Genomic DNA, 20,190 nt, shown 5'->3' with positions numbered 1-20,190 from the left:
CTAGCTTCTCACTCTCATGTCACTCCTGAATTTTACTTTGAAAATTCATCAGCCAGGGCCACCTGGGTGGCTTGGTTAAACATCAGACTCTTGATTTTGGCTCAGTACAATCTCAGGGTTGTGAGTTCAAGTCCTGTGTCAGGCTCCCTATTCCGCGGGGAGTCTGCTGTTTCTTCTCCTTCTACCCCTCCGCCATGGTCATGCTCTATCTCTCTCAGATAAATAAATAAAATCTTTTTAAAAATTCATCAACCAATCTTCCTACAAATCCTCTTCCAGAAGCAGAGTTAAAGTAATAATGGCATTTACTGAGTTCTTCCTGTGTGCCACGTTCTGGAACAAGGGGTTTACATACTTTTGTCACTATTCCCCATTTTTCAGAAGAGAAAATTGAGGCTCCAGGCAGTTAAGTAGGTTGCAAATGTCCATAAAACTTAAAATCTCAGGGGGAATCAATCCAGAATTCCAAAGTTTCTGCTCTTTAACTCAGTGCCTTTCTCTTGCTTTCTTTCTCTCTCTCTCTCTCTCTTTCTTTCTTTTTAAAATAAGCTCTATGCACACTGTGGAGCTTGAACTCACAACCGCAAGATCAAGTCACATGCTCCACTGATTGAACCAGCCAGGTGCCCTCACTCAATGACTTTCTAAGGAAACCAACAGTGTTCAATTCATTAAGCAATTGTTTTACACTGAGAATGCTATTTTTCCATCGTGAGAATTTTTCATCTTCTGACAAAAAATATTTGTTACATAAATATGACTTTGTAATTATGGTCATCCATCACTTAGAACAAACTTTATAGATAGATTTAAAAACACATTTTTTAAATTCCCTCCTTTCCATGAAAAGCTATGTACTTTATATATATGTTTTTTAAGATTTTATTTATTTAGGGGTGCCTGGGTGGCTCAGTCATTAAGTGTCTGCCTTTGGCTCCGGTCATGATCCTGGGGTCCTGGGATCGAGCCCTGCATCGGGCTCCCTGCTCAGCCGGAAGCCTGCTTTCCTTCTCCTACTCCCCCTGCTTGTGTTCCTGTTCTCGCTGTCTCTCTCTCTCTCTCTGTCAAATAAATAAATAAAATCTTTTTTAAAGATCTTTTTTAAAGATTTTATCTATTTATTTTTGTGTGTGCGTGAGAGAGAGAGAGAGAGAGAGACCGCATGAGAGCATGAGCAGGGAGAGTAGCAGAGGGGGAAGCAGATACCCAGCTGAGCAGGGAGAACCACACCAGGCTCAATCCCTGGACCCTGGGATCATGACCTGATCTGAAGGCAGAGGCTTAACGGACTGAGCCATCCAGGCGCCCTGTAGTCTATATATTTTAGACTCAAATTTAAGGAATCTTTTCATTTGGGGAACTTTCAGACTAATGCATATAATGCTTTCAATGGCAGAACCAGAAGCTTGCTTTATCCTGAGGTGCCCGTACTAAGAAACATGAAGGAAAACAAGCAACACTCTGTAACATTTACAAGAGCATATTGAATTTTTTTTTATTCAGGTGCCTCCTCCATTGTCTTGTGTATTCGTTTTCTAATGCTACATAGCAAATTAAACAACTTAAGAAGCTGCCATTTATTAGCTTACAAGTCTGTTAAGTCAGGACTTCGGGCAAAGCCACTACCTAACTGAATTCTCTGCTCAGGGTCTCTCAAGGCTTACATCATGGTATCAGTCAGGCTGACTTCTCCTCTGGAGACTGCAGGAACCCAGCTTTCAAACTCATTGAGGTTATTGGCAGAATTCAGTTCCTTGAAGTCGTAAGAGTGAAGTCTCATTTCCTTGTTGTCTGTTGGTCAGGGTTTGCTCTCAGCTCCTGGATTTGGCTGCCTGTCCTTGCCAGATGGCCCCTTCCTTCTCCAGCGTCATTAGTGGAGAATCTCCCTGATGATGAATCTACCTTATGCTTCGAATCTCTCTTCAGGAAAAGCCCAGTCCCTTTTAATGTCTCCCCTGATTAGGCCAGGCCCACTAAGGACAATCTCCCTATCTTAAGGTCAATTGATTTGAAATCTTATTTACCTCTGTAAAATCCCTCACAGCAATACCTAGATTAGTGTTTGAATAATTGGGAGAAGGTATGTGTATATTAAGCAGGCATGGAGCTTGGAGATCAACTTAGAACCCTGCCTAGTTTATAGTCTGTAGGTTCCTTGGTGGCAAAAATTGGGCCTCGTATATGTGGTACCCAATAGATGATCCATAAATGTTCATTAAACTAAATTGTTTTAAAGGAATTGGGAAATTCTGAAGTCAGGAAATGGTTACATGGGAGCATTAACTTACAGGTGAAGACGAGCTCCCCACAGGGAAAAGATAATAGGTAGTGCTGAGAATGCCTTTGCGCTGATCACCATCCTGCCCTCTGCCTCTACGAAAAGATTAAGGGGAGTTTCTACTTTCAGTGTGGGAATGTAGCTGTGATTTATTTATTTTCATTTTTAAAATTTTTATTTATTTATTTATTTTATATAATGTATTACTTGTTTCAGGGGTACAGGTCTGTGAATCATCAGTCTTACACAATTCACAGCCCTCACCATAGTACATACCCTTCCCAATGTCCATCGCCCAGTCAGCCCATCTCTTTCTCCCACCCACTCCATTTCAGCAACCCTCGTTTTATTTCCTGAGATTAAGAGTCTCTTATGGTTTGTCTCCCTTTCTGGTTTTGTTTCATTTTTTCCTTTCTTCCCCTATGCTCCTCTGTCTTGTTTCTCAAATTCCACATATCAGTGAGATCATATGGTAACTGTGTTTCTCTGAACGACTTACTTCACTTAACATAACACCCTTTAGTTCCATCCACATTTGTGCAAATGGCAAGGTTTCATTTTTTCATGGCCGCATAATATTCATATATATATATATATATATATATGCACAACACATCTTTATTCATTCATCTGTTATCTGTTGATGGACATCTGGGCTCTTTCCATAGTTGGCTGGTGTGGACATTGTGCAGCTGTGATTTAGTAAGGGAAATCAAGGGGGAAAGAATCCATATCCCTGAAATGTGCAATAGACCAATTTTCTAGAATCACACCCATTCTATTGAGTAAAGGGTGTGTTCAGAGGCTTGATGGTGTCCTGAGCTTCCCTTGGCTAGCCTGTCATCCCTTTCAGGGTGGAACTACACTTTGTTCATATTTATATCCCTAGGGCTAGCACAGTGCCCAGTTCAAAAGATCAACTTTAAAGACAAAAGCTGATCGAATGTTTGTAGAATGAATGCTATTTAACGTGTCTCTGCTAGTAGGCATTCAGTTCTTATGGGCGAGGGCTCTTCCAATGCATTTTTTGCAATCCGGCAATGCCTATCCCATTCCTGGCAACCAGTGAGCATTCAACAGGTGCAATCATGGGGTTGTGTACACTTGTTTTAAAATGTACTTTCTCCTTTCCAAACTAGTTGGTCATTTTAAGTTATACAATATGATCTGAATGTGAATAATTATGAGACTTATTTCTAAGAAATATTCAGCTTTATGGACATGCACAAAAAAAAAAAAAAAGGAAAGAAAAAAGAACACCCCCCCCCCGCCCCAAACCTTTCATCTTCCTTTCAAATGGATACTCATGGGGCGCCTGGATGGCTCAGTGGGTTAAAACCTCTGCCTTGCGCTCAGGTCATGATCCCAGGGTCCTGGGATCGAACCCTGCATCGGGCTCTCTGCTCAAGCAGGGAGCCTGCTTCCTCCTCTCTCTCTGCCTGCCTCTCTGCCTATTTGTGATCTCTGTCCGTCAAATAAATAAATAAAATCTTTTTTAAAAAAATGGATACTCATTCTGCCTGCCTCTCTGCCTATTTGTGATCTCTGTCCGTCAAATAAATAAATAAAATCTTTTTTTAAAAAATGGATACTCATATCAGTGGCTAGTAAATGTATTTAGGATAATATTTTTTTACATCGATCGGAGGAGGGAGCTTTGATTTCCGAAAAAGAAAAGCTCCGTTTCCCTTAGATTTTCTCAACTCCTCCATCGCTAGCCTCAGACAAGGTACAAGTTATTTGCAATTCTGTGGGCGTCCCCTGCACTTAAATGGCATTCGAAAAAACACTTTTCCCAACGAGGCCTTCTAACTAAACGCTAGACAGGACTACGAGCTTTGCCCGCTTCACTGTAAACTGGAAAGTCGCGGATTTCGGGTCCGCGCTGTGACGTCACCCGGCTGGTGGACCCCGGCGCGGGTCTCAGCCTCCGGTGATTGGCTGGGGCGCGTGACGTCACGGGACGGGGTGGTCCCGGGCTCCGGAGGACTCCGGGATGTTCCGAGGCTTTGGGTTCGCTTATAAAAAAAAAAAAAGAGAAAAGAAAAGAAAGAAAGAAAGAAAGAAAGAAAAAAAAAGGTGGTGGGGGCAAACCGAGGAGTCCGCCCCGCCCCGCCCGTCCGCCCGCAGCAAACCGCGCCGCCCGAGAGGGGCGGGCCGGGAGGCGGGTCGGGGAGGAGCCGGGCGCGGCGCCGCGCGGTCCAGGCCGCCGCCCACCCCGTACACACAGCATGTAAACAGTCCCCGCCGGGAGGAGCCCCGGGACCGGAGGGAGCCGCGCCGCCCGGCCCCGCCGCCTGCCCGAGAGCCCGCGGAGCCGCGCGCTGGCCGCCCGGGAGGAGGGCGCCCGAGGAGAGAGGAGGGCGGGCGGGCGGCGGAGGGAGCGGGAGGCGGGCAGCGCGCGAGGAGGCTGAGCGAGCGGCGGGCGCGGCGGGCCAGGATGGATTTCCAGCAGCTGGCTGACGTTGCGGAGAAATGGTGCTCCAACACGCCCTTCGAGCTCATCGCCACAGAGGAGACCGAGCGCAGGATGGATTTCTACGCCGACCCTGGCGTCTCCTTTTACGTGCTGTGTCCGGACAACGGCTGCGGGGACAATTTTGTGAGTGCCGGGGGGGAGGGACGGCTGCAGCGCGCGGGAGTGGACGCGCGGCCGCCTCCCTGCGCCCGAGCTGCCGCACGCCGGGGAGGCTGTGGGCGCGGGGTGGGGGCGTAACCGGCCCAGCGCGGCGGTGTCAGCGCTGCAGGGGCGGGAGGGGCGGAGGGCGGCGGGCAGGGGCGCCCTTAGGACCGGGGAGCCGGACTGGGGCGGGCTGTTTCGGGGACGCGACCCTGCGGCCCGTGCTTGATGCTCGGCTGGGAGCTTCTGCCGAGCGTCCCCGCCGCTCACCAGCCCGGGCCGGGGCGCACGGACTGTCCCACAGGGCCCGGAGTCTCGAGCTTCCTCCACCCGGGCGTCCCGTCGGGGTGAGGAATCCCGTTCTCCTCCCGATGCGCAGACACAACTCCTCGAGTCACCGCGCGGGCCCGGGAGAGCCCCAGCCCCCGTGTGATCCCCTGCGCTGCCGGTTTGGACACAAAGCCTCTGTCCACGCTAGCGATGCCCCATCTTCTGGACCTTCTTTGCGGAATTACACCCCGGATCTTAAAAATGCACACGCGCGTGCGCGCGCGCGAGCACACACACACACACACACACACACACACTCTCACGCGCGCGCGCGGGCACGCCTATCCCTCCCAACACTCCTCCTGTGCTTCCATTGCTCCTGTGTGAGCTTCCAGCAAGGTGTGCGGGGCCGAGCGCGTTCCGTCCGGCGGAGGCGGCGGCCGAGGCCCTGGGGAAGCACCCCCATCCCCCAGGCTTTTCCAGATGAGGGGAAATCCCCCCCTATCCCAGCCCACTCCCGCCCCGAGCTGGAAGGGACCGGGACCTGGAACTGCGGTGTCCACATCTTCCACTTTGTATCCTGCGCCCACTTGGGATCTTGGGGCTGGCAGTTTAAGAAGGAGATGTGGCGGACAGGGGAGTTGGGGTGGGAAGTGCGGAGGATGGGCGAGGATGGCGCTCCATGAAGTGTTTTTAAGGGCGGGGGAAAAAATAATGGTCCCCAAATGTAAGATGGAGGCGGCTGTGGGCTCGGGTTACCGTGTGGTCGCCGGCTGGAGCCTGGAGCTGGCGCTGCCGCCACCCCTGCGGACCGAGGTGGGGCGGCGCCGAGGCGCGGCCTGGCGCTGGCTCCTCAGGTGGGGCGAGACAAAGGTGCCCCTGCACCCCGTGGCAAGTTCGTGGTGGAGTTAGAGAGACAGCCCGATCCCCTTCTTTGGCACCTGAGTGGTGAAGGCTTGTGTGCAGCTTGCCGGGAAGGCGTGCCCCTGCCCCTCCCCGCCCCCCTCCCCCACCCCGTATCCCCTCGGAGAAGAACACACCTGGGCCCCAAAGTGCGATACTAGAAGAGAGATGGCCTTGGGTGACAGCCAGATTTTAGTTCTGCCTGTGTGACTCTGGTCAGATGCCTTCTGGGAGCTCAGTTTACACATCAAAAAAATGGGCATGATACCAGCACCCAGGGGATCCACAGATCAAACACCTGATCATCTCTTTGCAACAGCAAAGGCCCTTCAGAGACCTGGGCATCCCCCGAGTTTAGAGCTTGTCTTTCTTTTTTAAGAGTCTCAATTTTCTCGCCTGTAAAATGAGGTTAATCAGAACACCTCCATCGTGGGGACTTGGGAAGAGCAAGTAAACTCTAAATATAGGTAAGAACAGGGCTAACTGCAGTTAAAATATTGTTATTTGTTGTTGGGGAAAATGGGAGATCATTCAAAAGGGATTTACTCCATTGCAAACATGTGAGAAAACCCCAGGGTTCTACTGGAAAGGGCACCAATGTCCAACTGGCTGCCTCGTTAAGAGTTTGGGAATCCCTTCTAACCCTAGTCTGCCAGTGGCCTTTCCAGCTCCTTACTGTGTGAGAGAGCAAGATCACTCAAGGTTCTGGATTTTATGGGGGAGAGCTCCACACAGCCTTCTTGCTAGAACTGCAGGAGATTCCCAAAGGAATTACTCCATGGAGAACCATCGTTGAGAAACATTATGTATATCACAATTTTTCAAGGCTATCATAATATTAAATGTTTTCCCACCTGTGTGAGTAAAATGCTTAAACATGTTCACTCTCTAACAATTAAATCAAATAGGTAAGGAAGAAAGTGGATGGAAGGAAAAAGTAATTTCTTGGGTAAACTGGAACATTCTTTAAGTTTCTGGAGGCCATGATGGACAACATGCCAACCACCAGAGTTTCCTTGGCCCAGATCTCTCCTCAGATCTTTCGCAGGCCAGGTTTGTCAAGCTGCCCTTTGCCTCTTGTTAAAGGGACTCAGGCATGAAGTGAGTGTCCTACCTCCGTCCTTTTCCGTTCCCCAGGAAAATCCTTTTAAGCATTAGAAGAAATTTGAGATGAATGGAACTCCCGTAACCCAAAGGATTTATTAACAAAATATTTACATAGCATTTCTCAATTTACAAAGTGTTTTCACGTGACTCATTCGCTCATTCATTTATTCATCAAACATTTTTTTTTAAAGATTTTTTTTTTAATTTATTTATTTGACAGACAGAGATCACAAGTAGGCAGAGAGGCAGGCAGAGAGAGAGAGAGAGGAAGAAGCAGGCTCCCTGCACAGCAGAGAGCCCGACGAGGGGCTCGATCCCAGGACCCTGGGATCATGACCTGAGCCGAAGGCAGAGGCTTTAACCCACTGAGCCACCCAGGTGCCCCATCATCAAACATTTTTTTTTTAAGATTTTATTTATTTATTTGACAGAGATCACAAGGAGGCAGAGAGAGAGGAGGAAGCTCGATCCCAGGACCCTGGGATCATGACCTGAGTCAAAGGCCAGAGGCTTTAATCCACTGAGCCACCCAGGCGCCCCTCATCAAACATTTATTGAGGCTTACTTTGAATCAGGCCAGGGCTACCTAGAAGGTAAATAGTATCTCTGCCCTCACTTTCTTGGGGCCATTCTCCCCATCTAAGAGGCAGTGTGGCACATTGGTCGGGGTGCCCAGGCTTCTGGGTCAACCCCCCCCAGCTCCCATGTCTAACTGTGTGTATTGGGGTGAGTTCTTTAATCCCTTCATGCCATGATTTCCACATCCTTAAACAGGGGAATGATGACATTAGTTCCCAGCAGGCTTGTTTAGAACAGTGCCCCAAATAGGGGTGGCGCTATCAGTGACTCTCTGGCCGTCTCGACATAGAAATCAGTCTGGGTCTTTTTAAAATATAATCCAGGTCATGACCTATGACTCTCCATCTCACCTAAACTGACTTCCTATAACTTTGACCATAGAACCTGAGCCCTTGCCATGGCTTCAAACCCCCACACAATCTGTCTTCTGCCAACTTTCTGATCAACTATTAGACCATTCTTCTTCCTTGCTTACTGTGTTTGTGCCACACTGACTTTTCTGGGTCTCAGACATGCTACATTCATTCCTGCCTCAGGACCTTTGCATTTGCTGTCCACTCTGCCCGGAACACTGTTCCTCCACATCTTTGCATGGCTAGCTCCTTTATGCCATTCAGGCCTGGGAAAAGCCTTCCTGACCACATATTCTTTCATCTCATCCTCTTTTATTCAAGTCATAGCACTCATTAGTACTTGATACTCTCTTATTTATTTTCTGCCGGCCCCATGAGGCTCTAAGGTTCTTAAGAGTAATGGCCTTGTCTGTCTTATTTGTCACTGTATCCCAGAACTTGGTGTAGTGTCAGACCCATGATAGGTGCTCGGAATGAATGTGTGTAAGAATGAATGATAGTGAAGAAGGCAGATGTTAAATTTTAAGAATGATGGCTTCAAAGAACAGTAATTACCACTTATGTGCAATTACTATGTGTCAGACACCGTTCTACTTTTATGTATGCAGTAGGTACTTTGTGTATATGTGCTTATTTAATCTTAGTAATACTGCAAGGTGATCTCTGTGATTTTCTCCATTTTACAGAGGAAGAAACTGACACACAGCAAGGTGTACTGACTTTTCCACAGCTAATAAATAGTAGAGCCACTTGAACCCTAGCCCTATACTGGAAACATAGCATCCCAGGAGTGACAGCCAGAGATCCAATTCAGACTGCAGGTTCAAGGGTGGCTTCTTATTGCAAAAAGTCTATGAGTTAGGTATGATACCCGTTTTTTAGGTGAGGAAACTGAGTCTCCGTTGAAGGAATTTTGTCCAGGATTATGCCACTGAGAAATGATAGCCAGGACTTGAGCTCAAGCCCAGAGGCCTGTCATTTGCACCACAAAGAGTGTCAAGCCAAGAGCTCCAGAGGGTCTGGGGAACAGGGCTTCCCTTTACTTTCCTTCCACTTTGGCAGCTCCTGTTTCCCCTTCTCATCTCACAGGCCATCCTGTTCATACCATCCCCTTCCACACTGCTGCCCTGATTCAGGCCTGTCTCTGTGGACAGTGCACAAGGTCAGCTCCTGAGAGAAAATGAAGCTGCCTTCGCCCTCTTTATTGGGTGATCAGGGACAGAGCCAACCCTGCCTGGCTCTACAGGTCTGACAGGGAGGGACCGAGAGCTCGCAGACAGGTGGCACGCTCCCTTCTGCCAACACAGAAGGTCCTGAGGGCTTCATCAAGCTGGAGGAGAGGGGTGCTGGCATCCACTAAGGGACCAGCCAGACAGAGGGGCTCGTGTGCGTGCTCTCCTGGGCATGGCAACCTCAGCTGCTTCCCCTCCTTGTCCTAGGCCAGGAGAAAGCAGCTCTAAACCAAGAGTACTGGCTCACGGCTCCCTGGCGCCTGGGTGCTCATGATTGGAGAAAGGGAGGGCTGCCTTATTGTCCTATTTTTTTCCCTGCCAACCCATCAAAAACATGTTTGGATCTAAGATTTTGTACAGTTTATTCCCTCCTCAATATGAACACAAAGATAGCAGTTGTCACACTATTAAAGAAAAAAAGGCTCTATTTATAGAAGGACCATGTGATTTAATTTTATACATGTGTGTATACATATAGCTCTATATATTTTTCCCATTTTTGTTCTAGGCGTGTCTCTGTTCTTAACCACGTGACCAAGTAACAACCTAATAGAGCTTGTCTAAATGAGATTGCATCACCTCGTGTGATGGGACAATGGAGAAAAAGCACCTTCTTGTCCAGTTTAAACTCCACCCTCCATTTCCTCCTATGTCAAGTGGAGATAATCGTACCTATATTATTATTGTGGGGGTTAAATGAGGGGTCATGGTAACTGTAAGGCTTTTCCACAATGGCTGTGCATTGTTCATACAGAGATTCTTTAGGGGAAAGGGTATGTCCTTAGCATATTTGTGAAGTGGTCACCCTGAGGAGAGTGAAGTTATGCTAATAGGAATTTCAACAGATGGAAGAAGCACTCTGGGCTCCTGCTAAATGAGAGGCTGTCTACAGGTGATCCCCTATAATCTTAGTAGATAACCATACTATATTATTATTTTCTATGACTCATGAAGGAGCTGAGGCTCAGGTCGAAGATGTGGTCACCTCCATGGATATCTTGGCTTTGCCCCTGCTCTGTTTGACCACAGATAAGTTGCTCAACCTCTCTGAACCTCAGTTTCCTCCTTGCTAATATGTATCCGTGGTTGACACAAAGAGCAGGTCATAGGTATGGCCAGCCCCACTCTTCTTCCCTGTGCAGAAGTGTGTTGGGTGCTGTGAGATGGCATGTAGCTTTTCTCCTGTAGCATCTCTTCAAGGGACAGCAGTCGGTTTGGGGGTAAGCCACACTAACTCACAATAGACTTCCCGGTACTGATGATGGCAGAAACCCCACATGGCAGTACTATAGTGGGAGGGAGGACCCTGGCAATGACCTTTGACTCAAGTAACTGAGTCCAGGGAGGAGAAGCAGCTGTGTTCTTTGCTCCCCAGCACCCCCCCTCCCCCGCCTAAGCACCAGGAAGCCAAGCGCCTTGCCCACAAGCATTAGAACGATCAGAGCACCCAGACTGTGGTCAAAAAGATATTTGTAGGATTGAATTACCATACTGGTCTAAGACCATTTTGGGATGAGCTGGATGTTCTCATCTTTACTATAGGAAACAGAAAGGTGCTCATTTTCCTGTGTGCAGATGCTATGGTTCTCAATATCTTTGGCTGGACAAACTTTGATGATAAGCTGTGGTCCAACTTAATGACAGAAAGAAGAGCTGCAGCTGCCCTTTTTAAAATCAAAACTCTCAAAAAATAAATAAATAAATAAATAAAGCTCTTGCCAGGAATTTTCATCCCCCGCCCCTAAATATGATTCGTCAAAGTTCAGTTCTGGTTGTGGTTCTCAAAGTGTGGGCCCAAAGCCAGAAGCATGAGTATCACCTGGAAGCCTTTTGGAAATGTAGATTTTCAGCCCTACCCCCAGCATTTGTATGTGTATAAGTTGGGGGATGAGAAGGGGAGGTATTGTGGTGCTTGTGGAAGCTTTTGAGGACCACTGCTGTCCTCTCCTTCAGAATCCTTCCCTTGGCATTCCTCCTATTATAAGGTGCCTTAGCCCTCACTGCATGGTGGGAATGTCAGTACGTTCTGTACCAGGATTTTTATTTGCAGGATTTTTATTTTTATTTTTATTTATTTTACATTGTTCAAAGCCACAGGTTCTATGGCCCCTGCTACCATTTCTTCGTGGCCAAAGCGGCTGTTTGGTTGAATTTCCAAGCCGGAGTCGTTATGGACACACCTGGTGGTGCAGGACTGTGGCTCTTCAATCACCCATTTATCATTGTTTTAAGACTAGACCCCAGAATCTGCTTTCAAGAGCATCAGCCTGGCCACTAGACATTCTGTCGGCCCTCTCCTGGTTTTGGAACGGGCCCCTGTATTTTTCCTAAGAGATTACCGTTGTACCCTCAGCCTGTTGCCTGTTGGTTCTGCAGAACTCATCTGTTTTATCCTGGGACACTGCCTCGGGCTGCTGATGGAACTTCCTTCTCTGCACAGGCCTGTGGAAGGCTGGAGAGGCTGTCTGTGTCCCCATCCTCAGCAAGTGGCCAAGCCTGTTTACCTGGCACCGTTGGTCCTCATCGCACTTGGTTTTATATTCTTTTCCTTCCGTTGTTTTCCCTCTGTCCTTATTTTCTCAACTACGGACCCTTGCCTTGTCTTTTATGGATCTTTAATGACTGCCTTGATTTGTTTTGGAAGGAAACAATTTCAAGAAATAAACCGGAATACATTCCGTGATGAGCTACGGTGGGTACGAAACAATTAGCATTAAATCAGGGAGGTCCTTTAAGTGGCCACAGGCACCCGAGTGGGTCTGATTCCAAACCCCACGCACCCTCATGTTATCATCGGGGCAGGCATTCCTGCCCCACAAAACCACAAAACCACAAAACCAACGTGACCGAGAGTTAGACAACCAAATGAAGGAGACTCAGACTGAACAGAAGGTCCTTTAGCAGGTGGTAAGTCTTCCTGCTCTAAAATCTATTCATAAATCAACAACTCCAGAAGTGGAGTAATGAAAATTGTGGCCTGAACACTCTCCTCACGAGGTTAGGAATGCCCTAGAAACACGTGGAGAACCTGTCTCATTTCCGCAGTAGAGGATACGATGCACATCTGTTGCCTGAGTGATAAACTTTCCTTAGTTTACTTTGTAATTTAATGCCCAAATGTGCTTTCAAAAGTAGATACCCAAGGTTCTTGTACTTCTGAATGAACTAGAACTCAGGTTGCCTTGGGTACTGTGCTCCGTGAAGTCACCATGGGGGTCTCATTTGCTGAGTGCCTGCCCTTCAGCAGGGTAGGTGGAAAGCCCAGCACTGTGCTGGACACTTAAGAAACTTTTTACTTTTTCTCTAATGTCTACAAGTCTAAGAAAGGCAGGATTGAAGTTTTCTCTTGTGCAGTGCTAGATATTAATCCCATCTTTCAGCTGGGTAAGAATTTGAAACATGCTGGAACTTTTAAAAATGTGAGCCTGAAAACTGGTGCTGAGCAGACTTATGTTAAAGCGGGGCTTTATTGTTCTTGCTGAATCCCTGCTGCTTGAGAATCAAGTGTGATAACAGATCTTAAAGCACTTTGTACTATTACATTTCTGTACAATGTAAGAGACTATTCCTTAAATGGCATTTCAGTGGCTCGACAACTATAAGGGTCTCTAATTAATAGGAATTGTGTTTGAGCTGTTGTCTAAATTTAGAGAATTTAGAAGTTATCTTCGTTACACTGGGGCAGAAGTTCTTCCAGAAGTCTTCTGGAATTAGAGCGGTGGGTGTCAGAAATGGACCTTTACATCAACTAAATACAGATAATTGGGGTGGAAAGAGGGCCCATTAGCACCTAGTTAAGTCTCTTGGATCTGAGCGGTATGTAAAGTCTGTTTAGGTCCCATTCTTAGAAATGCTGCTATGAGAAGGAAGGAGGTGAAATATGTTTCTCGAGTGATTGACATAGAAGTTTCTGGGGTGATGCCCTAATTATTGTATTAATGGAAGGAAGCAAAGCTTTTGCTTCCAAGAAGCAAAGTTCTTGATGTGGAGTATTTCTCCAAAAACATCTCTCCTGCTGCCTGGTTGCTGCTTCTTGCTTTAATTGGCCAGATGTCTTCCTCTCTCCCACATCCCTTTGCTTTTCCACCAATGGGGTACTGCCATGGATGTGTCCCCTCTAAACAGGGACTCTTGGTCAGGTACCCTGATGTTATCCTGGTAGCCCAGTCCTCTCCTGAGCTCAGGTACACAGAGCAGGGGGCTTCTGCACTTGGATTCCCTCAAGCCTGTTTCTTGGGCTTATTCCAGATCCTTGAATATATATGGGAGAGTCTCCTCTAGTCTTCAAGAGGTGCTAAAACAGATACCCTCACACAGGAAAACAAAACAAAACAAAAACCCCACCAAACCTTGTCTAGCCTTGAGAAAAAAGTAAACCCTGAAACCGGCCTCCTCTCGGTGCATGTCACCATTGGGAAGCAATGTCCTCTTGGGGCATTTGTAGCTTTCAGAAAGCCTTTGATTCCCAGTGACCTGGCGATGGCTCTTCTGGGTCTTCGTCTAAATTCATTTCATTTTTGTTTGATTCTGTTTTAATTCATTTCGTCTTGAAGTAAATATACCATCACCCCTGCTCACAGGCTCATCTGGGTAAAGAATATCTTGTTGCGAGTTAGTGGTTATAAACTATGCTTAATTAATCCTTCAGCTACAGCTGGAGGCAAATCTAAAGATCAGGCAGGCTCTCGGGTTTTCCTCCCTGCTGCTTTAAAACCCTCCTTACCCAGCTCTTGAGAAGGAGGACTGTGGAAATCGTGGGTGGGGGACTAGCGATTCCACTGCCTTTTTTTTTTTCCAATTCCACTGCCTTTTTTTTTTTTTTTTTTTTTTTTTGCTATGGCTGAACAGATCCACTGGCGCACCAAGCAGGTGAGATTATGGATGGAAAGCCCAGGGATTTTCTATGGGGTAGGCATTTTCTCATCCCCTTCAACACAAGCAAATCGAGAATGAATGTCGGAATTTTACTGGGAAACAGAGGCCTTCAAATTTATGTCATTAAAAAAAAAAAAATCTTTTGGGCTTTTTGAATTTCACACCGAGGGTAATGACTGTGTGTCTTTGTTTTCTCCTTCCGCCCCCCCCCCCCCCCCCCGCCCCGGCTGTGGGCACGCAGCACGTGTGGAGCGAGAGCGAGGACTGCCTGCCTTTCTTGCAGCTAGCCCAGGATTACATCTCCTCCTGCGGCAAGAAGACGCTTCACGAAGTCTTGGAAAAAGTCTTCAAGTCTTTCAGACCTGTAGGTGCCTGCCTGGCTTGCAAAGCCACCTTGTTTTCTGCTGTGATTGTGCTGGGGATGACAGGGATGCTGGGGAAAGTGGGCAAAACCTGGGATGACTAATTGTTTTTCTCGGTCTGCTTTGTGGCTTAAAGATAGCAGCTAGTGGAAGGAGGGAGAGGCGGGGAAGGAGGGGGGAGACGGGATGTGACACAGCTGTTTGCTGGAGGAATGATGGTTATTTCTAGCATCACTTGGGTTGAGAATCTCTGACAGGGTGGGGAACAGACAGAGCCTTGACGAGACCTCTGAGTATTCCTGCTTTTGTCCGGTAGACTTAAGGCCAGAATGCTTGGGAGCACGGTGGGGGTTCTCTTACCGTAGTGAGGCCTATATCTGGGGAGCTGTTGGAAGGCTAGACGCGGGACATGCGTCCGTGTCTGTGGGTACGGAGAGGGATGAAATTGGATCCTGGTTGTATTCTTTTCTCTTTTAAAAACTCTCTGTTAGAGAGCTTGCTTTCTGCCCACCACTCCCCACCCCACCGCCTCTGACGCCCCAATGTAGGATTTAGGAATCTGTCTATCCGGGGCGAGCTGGCAGTTCGTCTTCATTCTAGCTGAAAAACAGGTAAAGTAATTTCTCACCCCTATTTTGAAGATTCCCTGTTTCCCTTTATCTTTACTGGAAGGTGAAGTCACACGGCCGGTGTCAGGACACTCCCCCCACACCGAGTTCTGTTCCCTGCCCACCATAAATTCTCTACACCTTCAATGATGTTTGCTCTTGAATTTTTTTTTAAGATCTTTTAAAAGAGTATCTACTTCTCTGTTGTTGTTTTCAAGCTCGCCCTTCAGGGCTCTGAGCAAAGTGGGCACAATTGCATGGTTGTGTAAGAGACTATGTCTGACGTTCCCATATTTTAAGGTGTGTAAGTCTTGTTTTGTCATCTTTTGTTTCAACCGGCTCTCATTCTTGGTATCTGGTTTCTTTGTGTATTGGATTATCTCTGTGTGCTGGTTACAGTATTTGAAAATGGGTATTTAGGAGTGAATCGAGGCCTGAGATGATGGTAACTTCTTCCAGAGAGGATTTTGATTTGTTTCTGCTGGGGCTCCAGAGGGCCTATCAGCCTGAGACCACCTGCAAACAATTTAAGACTGATGGTTCTTAGAATTCTCCAGATCATGAAAAGCCAGCCTGCACATCTGCTTTCGTCTCGTTCACCCTTGGCCTGAGAGCTGTCTTAGTCCATTCAGGCTGCTGTAACAAAATATCAAAGACTGAATAGCTTCTTTTTTTTTTTTTTTTAATATTTTATTTATTTATTTGACAGAGAGAAATCACAAGTAGATGGAGAGGCAGGCAGAGAGAGAGAGGGAAGCAGGCTCCCTGCTGAGCAGAGAGCCTGATGCGGGCCTTGATCCCAGGACCCTGAGATCATGACCTGAGCCGAAGGCAGCAGCTTAACCCACTGAGCCACCCAGGCGCCCATAGACTGAATAGCTTCTAAACAACAGACATTGATTTCTCACAGGTGTGGAGGCTAGGCAGTCCAAGATCAAGGTGACAGTCGATTAGGTGTCTAGGAAGGGCCCACTTCATGGACAGCTGTTTTATCGCTGTAACCTCACACGGTAGAAGGAGGAGAGGTCTCTGGGGCTTGTTTCATAAGAGCACCAATCCCATTCATGTGGGCTCCACATTCATGACCTAATCACCTCCCAAAGACCCCACCTCCTAATACTGTCTCCTCAAGGGTTAGGATTTTAACACGTGAATTTTGGAGGGATACAAACACTCAGACAGTAAGAGGTCTTTGGGATCTCAGTTTCAAGTGGGGATCGCTTATCACGGTCTTGCTCCTTTGGAAGACGTTGGGTTTGACTTTGGTCCCCTGAGCTCTTCGAGTAGGCCAGGAACACAATAAAGTTTCTAGCTGTTTCTTTCTAGGTCAACAGATGCCCTCAGGACAAAAGCAGCTTTTTATGTTTACCTCTCAAGATTCTTCATCTTCAGTATATTTAAGAAGGCATTTTTCACATTTAATCCAGCACTTTCAGTTCTCTGAGGAAGAGTTGGTCCCAGTCACTCAGTCCACCACTGCAAGGAATAGAAGTTCAGTAGCTTTTCTCACTCTCTCTGATCTGTGTCATTTGTCCAGCCAATTCGTTTTTTCCTACTTAATTTTCTAAGCCTGCTTGGCTCATTCAGAACAGACTCATGACTGCAAAGTACTAATCTATCCCTCATTCATTCTGTTTATATTACGAGTACCCGACTACGCTTTTCCTAACACTTAATTCAAACAGATGGAAATCTTATCTTTATATTCTAGTGGTGGTGGACGGGGTGGGGACAAGGTAGATAAGTCCGGCACATCAAGTATTAGTGATAAGTGCCAAGGAGAAAAAAAATAGATAAGTCAGGGTAAGGAAGTAAAAAGTGTCAGAGGTACCGGAATTTTTTATTAGGAAACCAGAGGAAGCTTCACTAAGTTCACATTTGAGTACAACTTGAGGTGTGAATCAGGAGGAGATCCAGGGAAGAGCTTTCCAGGTAGAGACAACAGCAAATACAAAGGCCAGGAAGGGGGTGGGAGGGGGTGGGGAGGAGAATATCAGTGTCAGGGAGCAAGGAGGGGCAGATGTGGCACAAGTGGAGGGGTGGTGGGGAGGAGCGACAGAGGAACCTAAGGAATTTCAGGAGTTTGTGGGGCACAGAAGGGTTTGGGTTTTCCTCCGGTGTGATGGGGAGCCGTCGGAGGAGTTTGAGTGCAGAAGGATCCGACTTGGGGATCCTGGGTGGCTCAGTGGGTTAAGCCTCTGCCTTTGCCTCAGGTCATGATCTCAGGGTCCTGGGATCAAGCCCTGCGTCAGCCTCCTTGATCAAGCAGGGAGCCTGCTTCTCTTTTTCCCTCTGCCCTTTCCTCTGCTCCCTTTCCTCTCAAATAAAGAAATAAAATCTAAAAACAAACAAACAAAAAACCCCCAAAACACAGATGTATCTAACTTCACATTTTGAAAAGCTCCTCCCTGACCAGTTAAGACCTCCTCCTCCTGGGATCAGGAGGACCAGGGCAGAGGCCGTTGGGTCACACAGGTGAGAGGATGAGGGTCACAGCGATGGTGGAATGAAGGGGTCCGCTTCTGGGCTTGCTGGCGGACCACAAGTGGGGAGGGAGAAAAAGAAGGCAAGGGCAACCAGAGTTCGTTGCCCATGCAGTGAAGGGAATGGCGCTGTCCTTTACTGAGGAGGGGGAGGCTGTATTGGGCAGATGACCAATACTACCAGGAGCTTGGTTTGGCATGCCAGTGTCAGAAATGCCTATTAGACATCCAAGCAGAGATACGAAAGTAGGCAAATTTTTTAAAAAATTAATCCCCCTCCAGGGGTGCCTCGGTGGCTCAGTCGATAAAGCATCCCACTTGACTTTGGCTCAGGTCATGATCTTGTTGTCCTTGAGGTGGAGCCTCGCGGGGTCAGGCTCTGCGCTCAGAGGGGTTTCGGCTTCAGATTCTCTCTCCTTCTCCCTCTTGCTCACTCTCTCTCTCAAATAAATAAAATATTAAAAAAAATTTTTGACCCCCTCAAGTATTAGCTAAAAAAAAACACAAATCTGTTCGCCAGTGAAATTCACTATGCAGCTGGTGTTCTCACAGGGCTTACATTCGTGGCCTGCCGCCTGGTTTTCTTCCTGCGCCCCTTCTCCTGGATGACAAACACAATTCCTGCAGAATTGGCCTCACCGGAGAAGGCGAGCTCCCGCCAGAACTCGTTTTACTGTTTTTCTTTACCAGGAAGACCTGGCCGCATCTTGGCAACCAGGCAGCCACTTGTAAAGGGAAAGAAACAAATGCGGTCCAAGAAAATCCAGGTGCGCAGCTGAATGCAAGTGGGTCATTTGAACATTTTCTTTGATTTTGCTGCTGCATGTTCCAGAGACACACAGACCTGATCTGATGTCGGACTTCCAGGGTCCCCTTTTAAAGCAGAGCCTGACATCCTAGGCAGGGCTGTGCTCCCAAGGAGAGGAAGCCCTGGTACAGCGCCCCTTTGGTGGGAAAGTTGATGTGTGCCTGGGCTTTTTTGCCCCTTGAGGAGAGGCAGGTGGGAGGTACCTTCTCAGGGTCAGGGAAAGGAAGTACATGCAGGGCTTTGGGTTTCTATCAGCCAGGACATGTCCCAGGTTGGGTGATTCGAGGAGCGTGATGTACTATACCGAGGGGCTACTGGATGTCCACAGGAAACTTTCTCTTCTCCCCTCCACTCACAGATGTGGTCCTTCCCACGGTTGCTATTTATCAGTTTCCTGTAAAGGAGCTTTGCGTTTAGAAGTAAGACACAGCAAGGCCTCTGGGTGGCTCAGTTTATGAAGTGGCTGCCTTTGGCTCAGGTCCTGGGACCGAGTACCGCATCCAGCTCCCTGCTCAACGGGAAGCCTGCTTCTCCCTCTCCCACTCCCCCTGCTTGTGCTCTCTTTCTCTTTCTCAAATAAATTTTTTTTTTTTTTTAAAGAAGAAGACCCAGTCCAAGGACTAGCCCAACTTTGCACACAGTGCTTGTCCCCTTCTCTCATGTGTGTCCCCCTCCACCAAAACCAGCAGTATCATAGAGTCCTCCCCCAACACATCAAGAAATCTGTTCCTGGATCTGAAAAGCAAAAATTTTTTTTCTTTTTCTCCATCTCACTCCTCCTGTTTTCTCTCTATTTCTTCGTCACATTTTCAACAAAATATATTGATCATTTGCTGTTTGCCAAACACAACTTTGGAGAGTGAGGGGCAGGATACAGTGTCCAGCTTTCGCCCTCGAGGAGCTGACTTGCTGGTAGGAGAGATAGTCATGAAAACATATGTGCCACAAGGTAGAGCACTTATTTCGATCCAGACAGTCTCCTAGATACTGGGCAGAACAAGCAAAGGAGTTCCATTCCCTGCTGTGCTTACTCCACTTTGGGGAAATATTTCCTAAGAGGATGTTAGTGACCACGTACTGCGGAGTGTTGTTTATGGACTCTACCCGGTTATGTAGGTTCAGGATACTACATGTTGAGAAACCCATGCTTTGTGGGTAGGCCACTGAGGCACGTGCTTGCTGTGTGACCTTAGCCAAGTTACTTCTCTGTTTCTTAATGATATTACCTCAGGGATCTATGAGGATCAAGTGATATGGTTCTTGTGGGGTACTTAGTACAACATGTTACACAGGACGGGCACTGAGTAAATAAATGCTGGCAGGGATATGGATGGGGTGAGGACACGAGGCAAAACACCATTGAGAAGTAAGCAAGATTCAGTGAAACCTTTGCAGGACTCTCAGATTTCTGTTGGAGAGAGAAAACAATTGCTAAGTGATTTCAACACATGCTATCAACATGTGATTTCAGAACATGATTTCAACAGAAGCATCTAGCTAAGATAAGGGATTTTTGAGGAAGTCTTATTGGGGTATTCTAGGCATAAGTTCATCAGCATTGGTTTTGGCAAAATACTAAACATCCTTTCAGTAACCATGCACCTCACTGGGTAGAGGCTGGTTCCGCAGGGAGGACAGAACACCCCCCCATCCCCTAGAGGGGCCTATGAGCAAAGAGCCTCTGGGCGATAGGGTTATGGCTCTTACTTTTT

At 47.4% G+C, this 20,190-nt stretch overlaps 1 protein-coding gene across 3 annotated transcripts in view; it reads left to right on the top strand.

The window, feature by feature from the left end:
• Positions 1 to 4,257: 4,257 nt before the first annotated feature.
• MTURN (maturin, neural progenitor differentiation regulator homolog) overlaps positions 4,258 to 20,190 on the top strand; it is a 28,381-nt gene continuing 12,448 nt past the window's right edge. The window contains exons 1-2 of one of the 3 annotated variants that reach the window (XM_032304807.1): positions 4,258 to 4,880; positions 14,459 to 14,581. In XM_032304807.1, coding sequence (XP_032160698.1) covers positions 4,275 to 4,880; positions 14,459 to 14,581 — 729 coding nt within the window. In that variant the 5' untranslated portion in view covers positions 4,258 to 4,274. Of the gene's footprint in view, positions 4,881 to 5,202; positions 7,415 to 14,458; positions 14,582 to 20,190 lie in introns of those variants that run through there. The other 2 variants (XM_032304808.1, XM_032304809.1) reach the window with 2 other exon arrangements.

Source organism: Mustela erminea, chromosome 11 (assembly GCF_009829155.1).
Source record: "Mustela erminea isolate mMusErm1 chromosome 11, mMusErm1.Pri, whole genome shotgun sequence".
NCBI lineage: Eukaryota > Metazoa > Chordata > Mammalia > Carnivora > Mustelidae > Mustela > Mustela erminea.
The sequence above is the reverse complement of the archived record's forward strand: the minus strand, read 5'-3'. Positions and strand labels throughout refer to the sequence as shown.